Source organism: Sciurus vulgaris, assembly GCF_902686455.1.
Source record: "Sciurus vulgaris genome assembly, chromosome: 8".
Classification (NCBI taxonomy): domain Eukaryota; kingdom Metazoa; phylum Chordata; class Mammalia; order Rodentia; family Sciuridae; genus Sciurus; species Sciurus vulgaris.
In genome coordinates, this window is record NC_136468.1 from 67,403,301 (window position 1) to 67,418,290 (window position 14,990).

Sequence of the window (14,990 nt, forward strand, 5' to 3'; positions counted from 1 at the left end):
AACCCAGTGCTCCTTCATTGTATTTTTCCCATTTTTGCTTTTTAAAATCCTTTAAAAAAAATGTGCTAAGCCAGTATTAGGTATCTTTATTTTATAAGTGAACATTCCAGCTGTTTTTCTGGCAGATTTGATGCTACATGATCTTTAAATTTTATTGTTGCAGTTAAATTCATTTAGTGAATGTTTTCTATATTATTTTATACATATGCATTGAGTACACAGCTAAGTAATGGCACTATGAAGATTTTTTTTTTTTTTTTTTTTGGGGGTCAGCAGTTCTGTGAGTGCATCTTAGGTATAAAAATGCAATACAGATTTTTATAGTTTGGTGTGGACATGGCTCATTTTGTTTTATCAGTTATTTGCAAGCAAAATGTAATTTAATGTATAGATGGTTTCTAATGTCTCCTGACAAACTGTAAATACTGCATTTCTTTTGCGTATATAATTGCTTACAGCTTTTTTCATTTGATATATAGCACTGTACATATGACAAGTCTTTTGCAAAACTGTGTGATCTTTGTGAAAGTAGTACAGTATATGACCTTTCATTTCTTTTTTATTTTAAATATACTGTCACATTGAAGCACTGGTTGGGCATTTTAATTCATGTTAATAAATCACGATTATGTCAGTTTTACCAAATTGTCCTGTACAACTTCTGAGATGGGGGTCTGCTTGAGTGTTTTTACAAAAGTCAGTTTTCAAATATAATTTGTAAGGAAGCTTCAGTTTGCTTTAGTGACTACTACACCTCAGGAAGACAGCTAGAGGCAGTAAGAGGTTGTTCTCATAATGTTTCCTACTTGCCACTTTTGTAGGAGCAAGAGTCACAGGAAATTAAATAGTCATGCTGTACAAATGTAACTTAAGTATGTGACATCACAAAATGAGTCCAGAAACTACTGCATTATATACATAATAGTTACAGACTGCAGTTTACAGGTTATTTAAAAAATATTAGTCTGCCTAAAACAGCAATATCTAATTTGCACATTTTAGAACACGACTGAAATGTCTAGTTTAAGTTGAAAAGGTTTCTTTAAATTTGGTTTGGGTATACAAAACTAAAAGGAAAATGGCATTATTCTTAGATCTCACAAGAAAAATGAATGGCCTCTCAAGTGAGTATTTTATTGCTGAAATACAAAATTCTAGTTCAATTTTTGAAAAATGAAAATTCCCAGCCTTTGTCTCTACCTCTCAGGAGTACTAATCAGTGTATACAACAGCAATCACACTGTTTTATCAACATATTTTTCCATCATCCAGATACTTGACATTTTGTGCAGAAAGAAAACAGACTTAAAAAATGACTGAATGAGATTTGATAGTATCTTAAGTCATGTTTTATGATTTTAATTTCCACTTTTGAAAATTAGCTAACGAAGGTGCATCAATACAGCTTATTTAGGGTTCAGTCCTAATCAGCTTTAAGAACAAAGGTCAACTTTGCCATTGTTGACTCTTCAAACAAAATGCTACTTATGTTATTGACTAAAGAAACATTTGCGAATAAATGAGTTTACATCATGTGTCCTCTTGATAGTTTCCAGCATAGCAAAGTTAACTGGCATGTGAAATATCAATATTCATCTCTTTAGAAGGCCCCCACCTAAGCATTTTTAAAAAATTCCTAGTTTGTCCTACTACACAATATACAGAAGCTTTTGTGTAAACTGTGAAATAGGAAATAATTCTTTGACTCTTTGATAAAGGACACATACACTCTTTAAACCTTGTTCTCTACCAAACTTTCATTTAAAAAAAAAGAAATGTGAAATTTTAAGAAATAGCCTGAACTACAGAAACAAATTCTCTACACCAATGGAAAGTTTCCTTCCTTTATCCTGTTAACAAGTTGTGTATGGTCCAAGTATAGGAAGAAGCAAGTAGTACATCAGTTTTCACCTAAAAGTATATTTTTTGCCCCTTTGAAGTTCTTAATATCCATTTGTTCTTGGCCCTTGAGCAGTACTAATGGCCAATGTGCAGATAGCCAGCTTCTGAATCTGCTATAATCACCTATGTGATCCACTGCTTGTAATTTTCCATCAAGACTTCACATGAACCATAGAAAGGCAAAGACGATAGGATATTCAACGAAGTTCACTAAGCAGGCTACAATGTTTAGCACAAGCTGTGGTTCTCCTTTGGCTTGTATGCATTCTTTATCAACAAGCCACCAAGAATCTGTTAAAATCATATAGTTCCTGATACAAATGTATATTCCTCCTAGAAAACTTCCTACATAGAGAAACAAGTTAGTATTTAGGTTATTTTACCATGAGGATATCACCTTAAAATTAGTTTATTTCCCAACATGAATTCAAACTGCATTAGAAAAATTCCATTCAAGTATACTATCACTCTGTTGAAAATTCTTACCCAGAGAACACATACATGGTACTCTGGTTCCTGTTAAGAATGTTTCCTGTGGAATTCGTGGATAATAGGATCACTGGTCGTAGAATCTGTCAACGACTGTCATACAGTCTTCATGGAAACCTACAGCATCACTAGAAAAACTTAGCATCAAGATTTCACCAATGAATGGTACATTCTACCTCACAGCAATTTATAAGATATAATGCCAATTCCTAAGATTATGTCTCTCGTTCCCTCAGAGTGAATGCTGCTAAGGAAAATTTTGAGAAGCTTAAAATGCAGTTAGTATGTTTTTGATGAAACATGGATAAAAAAGATGATTGAAATTGTAGATAATGAATCTATACTGTAATAAGCATCTTCCCTAAATCCCCTCTGCCCTCAAAAAAATAATAAATGATTTTCTTATAATAAGCTTTAATGCATGTTCTACAACTACATATGCTACAGTAGGAATGTTGGTATTCTTTTTAGTTTGGGTGACACTGAAAGCAAATGTTTGTTGATTCTGTCACTTCAAATATAGGGCAATGACCAAGGCAATGTCTGGAAAAAAACCAAACACTTTAATTTTTAAGACAACTGCAAGCACCTCAAACAATGGATTATTGTTACAACACTTGTTAGCTTTTCACAATCTAGTTATTGCAAAGGCATATGAATAAATGTTAATGGACAAAGTCAAGAAAAAAGAGGCACCTTAATGAATGTAAAATTTAAAATAAAAAGACATTCAATTCACTGACATCTAAAAGAGGCTAAATATACCTCTATATATTAACATTCTAAAATTGTATTGCCTACTAATGGTTTTTGTGTCCTGAATTCTACAATTAATTTTAAGGAAATGCATAAACAAAAACTGTGTGCAACCTGCAAAGGGAAAATCACTTTCTCATTCATGGAAAGACAAAGAAAAAGCTAGTATAAGCTGCTGTAGCCACACATAAAGCTGCCTATGGAATGAAAGTGATCACTGTTACCTTTGAGCTGTGAAAAGTATTCTTCCCACCGCACTGCAAACTGTATATACCATACCTTGTGTTTAGACAAACACGATCATGCTTTTCCAAAATATATATATATTTTTTCATTCCACACAAACTGAACATGTTTCTCTTGTCCAATTTAATCTATGTATTTTAACTTACAGTGCTTGGAGGAGGCAACACAACGTGGTACCGAGCCATCACATTTTCAAAGAGAAATCACTTTTTTTTAAGTACTTTAAAAAATATGCAAAAATACAAATGGAACTGCCAAATTATAAAGTATATTTTAGAATGAGAAGCATGTCTTTTCTTCTTTTAAAGTGCCATATAGGGAATGACATCTTATTATCCAGAGCCACTTCATTTTAAAATCTAATGTAAATGGACTATTATGGAATGAAAAATTTGCACAACTCCTTGGAGCAGTAAGAGTCTGCTACATGCAATTTGGGCTACAAAGCACTCAGGACTTGGTAGCTTTTCTGAAAATTTGAGTCCCCATCCCATACTCAATGGAAAGTAACATTTACAAGGGTGCATTTACATACACTATAATACAGGAATGATGTCCCTTTGCCAGAAGGTAAAATTGTACATTTCCTTGCTATTTCTTGGTTCCAACTTGATAATTTCTTAAGATTGTAAATTATATAGTACTCAGCTAAAATATTTCTTCATAAATAGTTACAAAACCTGCCAAAACACAAAGGGGAAAAGTATTTTTCGTTCAAAAAAATGACATTTGAATGTCACACAACACGAGAAACAATGCTTAGAGACATGTTATTGTTTCCAGAAGAAAATGGTCAGTAAACTACTTAGCTGAAGACAAAGACTACCCTTCCCTAGGATCACAGTGCACAAAAAGCAAAATGTCAAACAACAGTACCTCAAAGCAAAATAAAGGTCTGAGGATGAAGCCAGCTCACTTGTAATCCTGTTAAAGAATGAGAGTCATCGTTTAGGTCCAATGTACTGGAAAACATTTGCTAGCTCAGAATGCTATATTTGTAGAATTTGCTAAGAATTCAACCAAGGATGTCGAAGGCATTCGCCAGCTGAGGCTCTTTTTTCTGGAACCATTTCTAACATCGGGATCAGGAAATCTGTAAACTGTGCAGCATCTTCATGGGGCCAGCCATACTTTTCTACAAGTACATCAAAGAGGCTCCAGGGCTTCAGCTTGGTGATGTGCCGCAGTTCTCCTGCAGGGCAGAAGAAGAAGAAGAAAAAAAAAAAAAAAAAAAAAAAAAAAATGCCAATATCAAGAAAGCTTCAAATTTGCATTTCCCATAGTTGGTCAGCCAGGTTCTTTTCACTGAAGCAAACAACCTACCTGGCTCAACACTTTATGGCAACAAAAAGGAAGGCTAGCTTTCCCACCCTAAGCAATTATCACTATGACAATATCATATTTCAAATAAATTTGGTGAATGTGAATAAGGGTTAATTAACAGTCCATCCAAATCAGTTCCAGGTTAAGTAGGTACATTAAGTATGCCAAGAATGTTTTCATTTCAAAGGCTTTTTCCTGCAAGTTGGGATCTTTTGTAATTTGCAAGCTTGCCTAGAAAAAGCTGTAGATATATACCATTTGAAGTCCTTGCACAATTAATCTCTTCATGTTATCATGCAAAGAAAAAGGAGTTTGTTCTTGTAGAACAATACAGAGAGAACTTTCTGTGATGGTAGAGATGTACTTTTTATCTGTGCTGTCCAATATGGAAGCCAGTGACCACATATGGCTAATGGACATATGAAATGTAACTAGTGCAACTGAAGAAATAACATTTTAAGTTGTCTAAATTTGACCAGCCACAAGCAGCTAGTAGCTACTGTAATGGGCAACACAGTTTTAGACCAGAACAAATAGTTCATGTTTACATGTTTGCTATAAAATCTAAGAGTCCAGGGACATCTCTTCATAAACTTTAACTTATAATTGTCAAAATGTGCTATCTGTAGTAGAAAAAGTGCTACTCGAAAAAAAAGTGCTGGATTATAGGCAACTCTGACTGACATAACAGAATGACTAATAAGCTAAATAAATGGTCTTTTACATAATAGAAAAAAGGTTATTTTTAAGTCAAACGGCCAAAAGGTCAGGGTAACTTTCATTATGAGTAACTCATTTTCTTTGTTCAAAATTTTCACAGGACACCCCACCCCTGTCCATATAGAGGCCTCCTGGGTGTCACTCAGAGTGGGCCCCTGAGCAGCTCCTGCAGACAGAGGAAGCACCGCACCGCGCACGCCCCAGAGCCAGCCGCAGGGTCTGCAGACACACAGCCAGGTCTCAGTGGGGCACACAGAGGGATTCAAGCACCCAGCACCTCATGCAGGGGCTGATTCCTCTCTTTCACCTGCTGTAGTCTAACCTACGAGGTAAATTCTTCTCATGATACGTATCCAGAGAGTAGTGCTGCGCTCATGAAAGTCTTCTCAGGAGGCCTGGGCTGTTTTATTTCACCCACTTATCCAAGTCAATTTAGAAACACCCTCCCCCCTTTTGAAGCATAAAAAAAATAAAAGAACATTACCAAAAAATTACAAGAACAAAAGCAGAAATCACCTAAATCCTACCCTACAGTGGTCTTCCTTTTTGGCTATATGCTCAATGCACTCTCTTATGGACTGGTTTGTCTACCAAGTTGTGATCATGTTGTACACAGGCTTTTGTATTAGGAAACGTTTAAGAAGATTTCTTGCTGAAGAGGCTGAGGTGACAAATAACATTTGGTTCCAGGGTGAGCACTGGGTTAGAATTAAGCATTGCTTCTAAACTGGAGGTCAGGTCTGTGTTTAATGAGGAAGAAGACATAATTTTAGTGGTGGAAAGGGTTTCTTGTGAAGGAAACTGTCTCTAAGAAAAAAGTCTGAGGAACCACTGAAGGTTTATCCCTCTAATCCACAAATTCCAGTTCTAGGAATCCAACTTACAGAGGTAAAACCCTAGCAAATATGCTCTATAAAACTGCAGTGTCACAAGTGCTCAATAATGGGAGAATGGTGGTTTAAAAAACACCAAGGTATATCCATTTGATGACTATTATTTAACAACATACAGGACAATGTAAGGTAGTAACAACATTCTCAAAACTCTGTTCTGCAGATAATCACAAGACTGATTTTTAAATACGTAGGAAGGAAAGCAAGTGCACCAAAATGCCAGCTTTCTTAGTTGTAAGGTTGTTTCTCTGAATTTCCCTATCTTCAGTAATGTGACTATCTCAGTGAAAACTGAGCTTATCAGAAAAACACTAAAGAAAACTCACATATATGCAAAAACAAGTTCTCTGGGAAGGAAAGAGAACTTTCTGGACATTCAGTTATCCTGTCTTGGAATAAATACACAGGTTTGCGAATCAATGTAAATGCTGAGAAACATTCTAATGAGAACAGGAAAAGAATTTTTGTTTGAGGGTGCCAGTTTCTAAACTAAAATCCTTCAGTGGATATCAAACTAAGCATAGTCATCTCTGTTTCCACAGGGATTGGTTGTAGAACACCTCCCCAACACACACACACAGACACACACACGATACACTGGGAAGAAAAAGTATCTGCATTAATCAACAGACTACAATTCTCCAGTAAAACTGTAAATCATCTCTAGATTATCTGCAACACCTAATACAGTGTAAATGTTCTATTGCAACTGTTATATTGTTTACTGGATGACAAGAACAAAAGTTTGTTATGTGTTGAGTACAGACACAACTGTTGTAATATATATTTCTGATGTGTGGTTGGTTTAAACGTGATATGGAATCCATGGATACACTAAGGATTCACTGCATAACCTTCCATGAAAAGATAAGTTTTATCCCTACAGATTTCTTAACTGCACAATACACAATAATGTTGATGGGAACACAGGCTATGAAAAAGTATTCACATAACTAGCCACACTATAAACTGAAATAAATATTTTCAAAGCAGCTGGGCATGGTAGAGCATGCCTGTAATCCCAGTAACTTGGGTGACTGAGGTAGGAGGATCACAAGTTCAAGGCCAGTCTCAGCAACCTAGCGAGATCTCTTCTCAAAATGAAAAACGAGGGTTGGGGATGTACCTCAATGGTAAAGCACCCTTAGTTCAATCTCCTGTTCTCACCCTAAAAAAAAAAATAATTTGCTAAGAGCAGATTAAAATATCTAACATACTCATGGCTAGGTAGTCCCATATAATGAACTCTATGTAAAAATATGATTCAAAAAAGCGAAGTATGCAATATGCAAAATAATCCTAAACACCTTCAGGCATTGAATACACAGAACTATTTCTAAAATGAAAAACATGGATTATGTAGATGCCTTATGATTATACATACAAATCATCATGCTTGATAGATTAAGAAGAAATGCTATCATTTCAGTAGCTGATGAGGTTCCTATTTGCTCCTACTGTCCAATTAGCCCCCTAGCAAATTAAAGTATTTTTATCTTGGGCTGGGTTTTTGATCAGTGGTAGAGTGCCTGCCTAGCACATATGAGGCACTGGATTTGATCCTAAGCGCCACATAAAAATAAATGAATAAAACAAAGGTATAAAAATTTTTAAAAAAGAATTTACACCTTGATAATTTTTTCTTAGGAGAATATACAAAGAAGTTACTGAAACAAATGTGGAGATAATTAGATGTTTAATTGTGATGATCTTTTTAAATCCAGGTTTCTAGGTTTTTTCCTCCTCCTCCTCCTTTTTTGTGGCATGGAAGATCAAATCCAGGGCCTCACTTATGATAAGCAAGCACTCTGCCACTAAGCTATGTACTCAACCTTCTTAAAAGAACACTGAGCATCAGCTGGGCACAGAGGAGCAAACCTGTAATCCCAGAAACTCAGAAGGCTGAGACAGGAGGATCACAAGTTCAAGGTCAGCCTCAGCAACTTAGCAAGAACCGGTCTCAAAAAATAAAAAAGGCTGGGGATGTGGCTCAGTGGTTAAGAACCCTGGTTTTAATCCCCGGGACACAAAAAAATTTTTAAAAAGCGGGGGAGGAGTGTGCTGGACATGTAGCTCAGGGGTAAGAGCATACCTGGTTCAATCCCCAGTGCTGGAAAATAATACTGAGCATCAGAACCTTTCCTGCAGCTATAAGTTGTCAGCTCAATATCTACCCTTTCATACACACAGCACACAAGAGATCCATAAGCCAGGTGGCATAACCACCATTAGGTGCTATTCTTCAGAGTCTCTGGACTTCTGAATTTGCTGAGAAATGTCTCAACAGAGCTAAGGAAAACTGACAGGAAGTAGCCTCAAAGGGAGGTTTCCTCCTCTGAAGTAGGGGCTTTGAGACAGCAACTGTATTTGCCAGTTCCAGATTATTTCCATTACACTTCTCTTGAATGTTAAATAATCTACCAAGGAAAATATGTTATTTTGTCCATAAAATTATAATATTCCAAAATCAAATACAGAAGCATGAGGTTTCATACCACATGGGAGGAGTATAAAGGCAAATCAATGGCACTGTATTTAAGTGAATATTGGTAAATATAAAGTAAAATGATTGTGCTAAATTTCAGTATTGTACACAGAGAAAGGAAACTTACCAATAAATATTGATACAAAGCAAGAGACAAAATTTAAGAAATCTGAACAAATTCCTTTATAAGTATACAAAGTACATATAAATATTTGAGTTCAAATTAAACCCTCACATCACATAGAAATATTTAACTAAAAATGGATCAGATGGGCTTGGGATACAGCTCAGTTGGTAGAGTGCTTGCCTAGAATGCACAGGCCCTGTGTTCAATCCCCAGCACTACCAAAAAAAAAAAAAAAAAAGATAAAGGATCAGACACCCAACTATAAAACTGCAACAGTTTTAGAACAATAAATCTTCATGACCTTCAAGTAGATGATTTCTTAGGGAGGCTATCTAAATCACAAGTAAAAAGATAATGGAAAAGTATATAAATTGAACATTAAAATTAAAACCTTTGTACTTCATTCTTTGGATTAAATGAAGGAGAATGAAGGGAAGGGGGAGAGAATAGGGAAGACGGCAGAATGTTAAGCCATGACTTTCCTATGTTCATATGTGAATACACGCCCAGTATTAACCAGTGTAACTCCACATCATGTACAACCACAAGAATGTGATCCTAATTAGAGTAAGTTATACTCCATGTATATATAATATGTCAAAATACACTCCACTATCATGTATATCTAAAAAGAACAAAGAAAAAACAAATTTTTTTTAAAAAAGCCTTTATACTTCAACCATCACATATGTGCATTCAAGGGAAATGAAAACATATGTCCAAACACACACTTGCAAATTAACAATCATATTAGCATTATTCACAAAAGCCAAAATGGAGAAACAAAACAAATGCCTATCAGGTGGTGGATGGGTAAACAAAAGGTGCTACATCCATATGGAGTTCTGGTTCATACTACCATGTGGCTAAGTCTTGAAAAATATTATGCTAAGTGAAAAAAGCAAAATACAAAAGACCATAGTGTATGGTTCCCTTTATATGATATACACACAACAGGCAAATCTGAGGGCTGAAGGTGGAGAGACTAGAGTGACCACTAATGAAGACAAACTTCTTCCTGAAATGATGAAAATATTCTAAAATTAAATAATGATGACAAATGCACAACCCTGTGAATATATATCAAAAACTACTGAATTGCACACTTTTTAAGGGGAGAACAGTGAACTGTATGGTTTGTAAATTATATTTCAATGAAACTTTTCTTTAAAATGGGCACATAGTATACAACAAAATAGTAACTTCAAAAGAATTTCAATGTGCTAATGCATGGAGTAAAAACAAGCACTAATTTGCTAATTAATAGATCAAAGTAAATAATAGAATTATAGGTTGAGTAGCCCTAATCTAAAAAGTGGAAAATTCTACACCTGACCACATAAGATAAGTTGTGGTCAAAACACATGTATGCTAAAATTATTGCATTTAAACTACCTTCAGGCCATGTGTATAAGGCATATGAAACAAATGAATTTCACACTTAGACCTGGGTTCCATGCTACCTCTTTAAGTATTTGTGGAAATATTCCAAAATCTAAGAAAAATCTAAAATCTGAAGTACTTTTGGTCTCAAGCATTTTGCATAAGGGACACTCAACTTTTATAATGGAATTACTTGAACTTGCTTCAGCAATAATTTCACTGCTTTTTGCACCATCAATGCTAAAATTTTTAATGAAATTATTAAAGTACTAATTTAAAAACTGAGCAGTGGTGTGGACTATGGTCTATTATTTCACAGAATGTCTTTGCTATATGTTTTCTATCAGCACTCTGCCTCCAGGGCACAGAATCGTGGACGTGGCACCCCTGTGTCTTTCACCACACCTCCAGTTAGGGGGCCCGGTGTGAGCAAGGAGGGGGAATCCTTATGCTGGGATTCCACTAAGCCCAGGCAAAGTGGAACACAGGCTTACCCTACTCCTAGCTCACACAGGTTTCCATCCAAAACAAAGAATACATACAGGTTAATGTGCTTACGTTTAATCAGCAAAGATTTATTGAAGCTACAAGCTACTCTGTGTAGGCACTAAATTTGGCCCTGGAGATCCAGCTGTACACCAGACCAAGCCCCTGCATCCTAGCTCTCAGAGAGCTTATCTTCTAACATCTTTTCTTTTTCTTCTTTTTAATTTTTTGCTAAGGTCTCCTCACAAAGGGGAAAAATGCTTCTCTATACTTAGAATTCATGTTTTTAAGATGAAATTGTAGTGAAATGAAAAATTTAAGATTCATTAACTAGTATGAGGAAACTTTTCTTAGCTACTTCTACAGTCAAGCTCACACTGAGAACAAAGAACCCTAATATGACTCTTCTAGAGCCCAAGTGGCCTCAAGAGAGGTCATGTCTGTATTTCGCAAGGTTTCCAAAGGCAACGAAGTCCTCACAGTATGCCCACAAGATCATGAATTGTTCTAATTAATGCACACTCTTGGCATTTATCTATGCAGTTGTAAAAGTGAGATAATGTAAGAACCTTTTAGGAAAATTGGTAATGTGTAACTGGTGTGGGTAAAACCCATATAGAGCTCTGCTCCTCACAGCTATTAAGAGAATCTGTTACTTTTTAGGTAATTCTGGAAATAAGCTAAAACAATCTGGTGCTGGGAATATAGCTCAGTGGCATTGGCCTAGCATGCCCAAGGCCGGGGTTTCAATTTCCAGCACCAAAATAAACAAGGAAAACATTCTAACAAATTTTAGCGCAAATATTAAATAGAATATACTTTCTCCCCACTTCTCTCTCTTTAATTTTTGGAGAATAAGGTACTAAGGATTGAACCTAGGGGGGCTTAACCATCAAGCCACAGCCCCATAGCCTTTTTATTTTGAGACAGGTTCTAAGTTGCTTAGGGCCTTGCTGAGTTGCTGAGGCTGGTCTAAAACTTGTAGCTCAGCTTCCCAAGTTGCTGGGATTACAGTTGTGCACCACCATGCCTGACCAGTTTGTTTTTTAAAGTAAACTGCCTCCTTTGATACTTCCATTCTCAACACCCTAATTTTTACTAAAATAGTATCTGTTCATGGGTCAGAAGAATATTGCCCAGTGAGGGCTGCTTTTACCTGCACTGAGTTCCCAAAATTCACTGTGAGCTGAGACACTTCTAAGGGACCACCTACTTCTTGGGGACAAAATAGGAACAAAATCCACAGAGGTGCTGATTTCTACTGGGCCACATCTCAACACCCTAGTTTCTTAACCATCTTTGGTGGCTAATGTTTACAGCTAAAGGAATCACCAACACTGTAATAGGAGGACGGCATTAATTAATTAATCAATTAATTAATTTTTCCTGCTAAAAAATCCAGTTCAATTTTTAATTTCCTGGCCAAGGAAGTACTATTACTTCTTTTCAATTCTTTCAATTTTGCTTTTATCAGTTCTAACATAATGGTAATTTTAGAAAACATTTTAAATGGATATATATCCAGGTTCCATTATTTCCAAACATATATATTCATACAGTATTTGCCAAAATACATCTTTCAACAAACCATTCCCTTCTTCCTTAGGGATGTGGTGAAATCTATTTTCATGACAAGTCCTCACTCCTCATATTATTCCTGTGACTTCTGTCAAAACTCCAAATTCCTTCTGATTATACAGGCACTATAAACAAGCAATTATCAGGAAAAGAACACATGTCATAAATTCAGTCATTTTGGGGGATTTCACAAGTGCTCAAAAAGAACACAAGCATCAAGTCTTAAAGCATATGTGATGATGATGGTAACTTGCAGCTACACATTCACAAAGTGGCTAATGGAAAGGCCAATGTGAAAGCTGCCTTCCATATATGACGGGTCACAGGACAGGTAGATCTCTCTCACCCACCAAATCCCCATTCAGCAGGTATCACTCTGAAGTGGGCTCCTGCCAAAAGGTGTTATTACTGCTGCTGTTTCTGTGCTGGCATTTAGCAAGTTTGACCCTTGGAACTCACAGCTCCAGGCCAGGGGCAGAGTATTACAGTATGAAAACCTAAGAGCAGCCACCAGTCCAATGACCATCAGCTGAAAGGAAAGACCCTCTGATCATGTGACTTCATTCTCTCATCATTCAAGTCCCTTTCTATTGTCCCTCTTTCCCTCCTTCCCTGCTGTACACAGTATGTTGGTCCTACAACCTACCCTGACAATGGATAAGCCCATCCCTGTTGCTTGTGAAAGAATAATTAATCCCTGCATGCCTTTACTGTCAGTCCACATCAGTGCCATATGTCTGTGGTGGGCAAGGTGGCTTCCAAGTCCTGATGCCAAAACGCATGCATCTGCCTGTTGGGAGGAACACGTGCTATGTCTATTGCCTCTCAGGTCTGCCTCCTCCTTCTCTGGAGCCTCATCAGGTCAGTAACATTCTCTAACACTGCAATAGACCAGACCAATGTGTTGTAAGTCACTCTCTCTCACCCAACTCCCATTTGACTAGAGAGAGAAAGACCATTGAGAGATCAAGTCAGACACATCCTCTGGAGGCAGGCCATATCCCATCGGCCTTGGAAAGCTTCTGAAATGTGGAAGAAGTCATCTGTCTTCATTAAAATAAACATAATTTCCCAAGTAACACTGAATCCCAGGCCACAATAACCCAGAGCTTTTCCTTGGTTCATTCTGAAATATTTTCTAAAGTTTTCTAAGTACTACTGCTATCAATAACAGCTATTTGCTGTGCCATGTGCTACACAGGCATTCTTTTTTTAAAATTAGTTGTTGATGAACCTTTATTTATTTATTAATATGTGGTGCTAAGGATCGAACTTAGTGCCTCACACATGCTAAGCAAGTGCTCCACCACTGAGCCACAACCCCAGCCCAACACGTACAAGCACCCTTTTACACCTCCTTGCAATAACACTGCAACATGAAATAATCCGCCATCAAAAGATAAGATCAAGAGAGTCCATAACATACCCCGGTCTCACAATCTATCACTGAACAGTTTAATAGCAAAGCCACTTTATCTGCATCTGGGGAGTGGAACTTTATTCAATAAGAATTTATTTCACAGAAAACTAAAAAGTCAAACTGGTTCTTCAAATTTGGATAAAAAAGAAACGATAGAGAATCTGAGAATTTCAGAAATTTCTAAAATCTCCATGTTCTACTCAAACCAACTTTAAAAGGTCTTTATTAACCTGGGAGTGATGGTACACACCTGTAATCCCAGCAGCTCTGAAGGCTGAGGCAGAAGAATTCGAGTTCAAAGCTTGAAAAGTAGCCTCAGTAATTTAGCGAGGCTCCAAAAAACTCAACAAGACCCTGGCTCTAAATAAAATGTAAAAAGGGCTGGAGATGTGGCTCAATGGTTATGCACCCCTGGGTTCAATTCCCAGCACCCCCACCAAAAAAAAAAACTTTATCAAAGCATATTGCAACCAAAAACAAATTGAAGCTGGAAAAATAAGAAATAAGAGCAATGATTATGTCCATCACAAAACAATATAGCACTTGGGAGGGTTTCTTTAAGAAAAATAAAATCCTGGGGTGGGGATCCAGCTCAATGGCAGAGGCTTGTCTGGAATGCATCAGGCCCTGGGTTCAATCCCCAGTACCAAAATTAAACAAAATTTCCAGGGCTGTGGAGGGGATGAGGGGTGAGGTAGGAGTTTGTAGTATTAAAAAAACAAACCAACAAACAAACAAAACTGAACACTAACTGAATACTACAAAGGGCAAAAAACTCCACAAATGTTTGAGTCACATCAAGGGAAGGTCAGCAAGAACTAACATTAAAAAAATCATCTATAATGGAGCATGACATAACATAAGGGGAAAATGAGATTTGATTCCTAAGAATGTGATATATGTACAGCAATTTCTGGACCCCTCTGTAAACAACCCAGATAGATCAACGAAGTCACCATGGACATTCACTGAGTCCAGACTCTACGTTGCCTCTGTTGCAGTAAAGAGACTCCATGAGCAAGGGAAATGGAAAGGTAAGTCTGTTTTCTTAAAATTATTAAGATCCTTTTTACAAATATCTGAATATACAATCTGGTGCCTGTAGTAGTAGAAGTGGGAAGTGGAGGAGAGAAAGGATTTGAGGAAGGTTGTTTTCTTAAAATCCTTATTCCACAGAATTAG

The 14,990-nt window shown here is 36.7% G+C and overlaps 1 protein-coding gene across 8 annotated transcripts in view; it reads right to left on the bottom strand.

Annotated features, from left to right (window-relative positions):
• Positions 1 to 2,939: 2,939 nt before the first annotated feature.
• Positions 2,940 to 14,990, bottom strand: part of SRPK2 (SRSF protein kinase 2) — a 204,787-nt gene continuing 192,736 nt past the window's right edge. For all 8 annotated transcript variants that reach the window (XM_079150013.1, XM_079150016.1, XM_079150015.1 and 5 more), the window contains one exon: positions 2,940 to 4,585. In XM_079150013.1, the coding sequence (XP_079006139.1) occupies positions 4,401 to 4,585 (185 nt within the window). In that variant the 3' untranslated portion in view covers positions 2,940 to 4,400. The remainder of the gene's footprint in view (positions 4,586 to 14,990) is intronic.